Here is a 2,548-nt window from a genome sequence, read left to right as displayed (position 1 = left end):
CTCTCATTTCAGCAGTCCATAAAACCTTAGAAAAATCAGTCTTGAGATATTTCTTGGCCCAGTCTTGACGTTTCAGCTTGTGTGTCTTGTTCAGTGGTGGTCGTCTTTCAGCCTTTCTTACCTTGGCCATGTCTCTGAGTATTGCACACCTTGTGCTTTTGGGCACTCCAGTGATGTTGCAGCTCTGAAATACGCTTGACTTTTCTCAGTTCATGGGCAGTTATTTTGCGCCTTGGTTTTTCCACACGCTTCTTGCGACCCTGTTGACTATTTTGAATGAAACGCTTGATTGTTCGATGATCACGCTTCAGAAGCTTTGCAATTTTAAGAGTGCTGCATCCCTCTGCAAGATATCTCACTATTTTTGACTTTTCTGAGCCTGTCAAGTCCTTCTTTTGACCCATTTTGCCAAAGGAAAGGAAGTTGACTAATAATTATGCACACCTGATATAGGGTGTTGATGTCATTAGACCACACCCCTTCTCATTACAGAGATGCACATCACCTAATATGCTTAATTGGTAGTAGGCTTTCGAGCCTATACAGCTTGGAGTAAGACAACATGCATAAAGAGGATGATGTGGTCAAAATACTCATTTGCCTAATAATTCTGCACTCCCTGTATATATATAATTTATTTATTTTTTTATTAATAATATAAAAAAATATATGTATAATTTTATTATAATAAATAAATATATACATATATTTTTTTTTATATTATTAATAAAGTATATATATATCTTAGTCACCAGACAGGAGGTGAGGAAAAGCTTTTGCACTGGGACATCCAGTAAAAACACGACATAGGGTCCTTCTCTTCTCTACACTTGTTTTATTATTAATAATAATAATAATAATATATATATACATACACACACACACACACATTTTATATATTGTTCTATATTTGAATATTGCAGAAGAGCAGCACCTGGATACCTTTTGGGATGGTGAAATAGAAGATGATGACGTGGCAGCAGATTCTACAGAAGAAAGCATCCTAACCCCTACCCCTTACCCTGTGATTAGCAGTGCAGATCTGTCACCTGATCCCTCTGCATGTGGGGGAAGTTTTCCGAACGCTTGCCCCATCTTCCAAGATACGACAGGTGGAGTCGCACGGAGCTTCCTGTGCTCTGAGTGTGGTGAACTCTTTACCAAGAGAGCAGAATTCATCTCACACCAGAGATCTCACGGAGTGGACAAGCAGTACGCGTGTTCCGAATGTGGCGAGTGTTTTACGAGAAGAACATGTCTTCTTGACCACCAGAGGACTCACTCTGGCCAAAAGCTCTTTCAGTGCGCTGAATGCGGCAAACGTTTCACCCAAAAATCGTACCTTCTTAAGCACCAAACGAGCCACACCGGGGAGAAGCCGTTTTCCTGCTCTGAGTGCGGCAAAGGTTTTATATGGAAGTCCCACCTCGATAGACATCAAAAAATTCACACCGGGGAAAAGCCCTTTTCCTGTTTGGTGTGCGGGAAGGGCTTCATCCAGACTTCAACCCTGGCCAACCATCTTCGAACTCATACCGGGGAGAAGCCATACTCATGCGAAATCTGTGGGAAGTTTTTCACTGACAAGTCCAATTTTTTGAGGCACGAGATTATCCACACCGGAGCCTACCCATATTCTTGCAATGAATGTGGCAGAAGGTTCATAAAGAAGTCTCAGCTTAAGAAACACGGGAAAACTCACACGGGGTTGGAAGCCAAGAAGATGCAGTAGACGTTGGCTCGTGAAGGAGTTATGTTGTTTTCTATGCAGATGTTTGTTTTCCCCCAGGAGTTCAATCACCGCTGGCTGGCTTCTGTGAACAGATAATGTGGTGCACAAAACTTTGCTGTTACAAGCTCAGGTTGCACCGGGCCCAGGGAACCTAGGGCCAGATCCACAACCAGCGGCCGTAACTTAACTTTTCCCATTTAAGTTACACCGCCGCAAATTTCCCAAGTTAGTGCCCGATCCACAAAGCACTTACCTGGAAATTTGCAGCGGTGTAACTTAAATCCGTCCGGCGCAAGGCGGGCCCAATCGAATGGGGCGAGTCCCATTTAAATTAGGCGCGCTCCCGCGCCGGACGTATTGCGCATGCTCCGTCGGGTAAATTACCCGACGTGCATTGCGCTAACTGACGTCGCACCGACGTCATTTGCTTAGACGTTAACGTAAATGGCGTCCAGCGCCATTCACGGACGTCTTACGCAAACGACGTTGAGGTTTAAATTTCGACGTGGGAACGACGGCCATACTTACCATGGCTTAGTCAAATAGGGCTCAGCCCTAGTTTTACGCGACGTAACTCGACGGAAACGACGTAGATTTAGATCGACGGGCCGTTCGGGGATCGCCGTAAGTCTTCATTTGCATATTCTACGCCGGCCGCAATGGCCTCGCCACCTAGCGGCCGGCCTAGAATTGCATCCTTAAGATCCGACAGTGTAATTCAATTACACCTGTCGGATCTTAGGGCTAGCTATGCGTAACTGATTCTATGAATCAGCCGCATAGTTAGAAACAGAGATACGACGGCGTATCAGTAGA

The 2,548-nt window shown here is 44.7% G+C and overlaps 1 protein-coding gene across 1 annotated transcript in view; it reads left to right on the top strand.

The window, feature by feature from the left end:
* Nucleotides 1-1,932, top strand: part of LOC120910466 (zinc finger protein 33B-like) — a 13,680-nt gene extending 11,748 nt beyond the window's left edge. Inside the window, exon 9 of the mRNA XM_040322223.1 lies at nt 927-1,932. Coding sequence (XP_040178157.1) covers nt 927-1,732 — 806 coding nt within the window. The 3' untranslated portion in view covers nt 1,733-1,932. The remainder of the gene's footprint in view (nt 1-926) is intronic.
* The last annotated feature ends 616 nt before the right edge of the window (nt 1,933-2,548 follow it).

This window comes from Rana temporaria, chromosome 8 (genome assembly GCF_905171775.1).
Source record: "Rana temporaria chromosome 8, aRanTem1.1, whole genome shotgun sequence".
Taxonomy (NCBI): Eukaryota; Metazoa; Chordata; class Amphibia; order Anura; family Ranidae; genus Rana; species Rana temporaria.
Note: the sequence above shows the minus strand (reverse complement) of the source record. Positions and strands in the feature narration are given on the sequence as shown.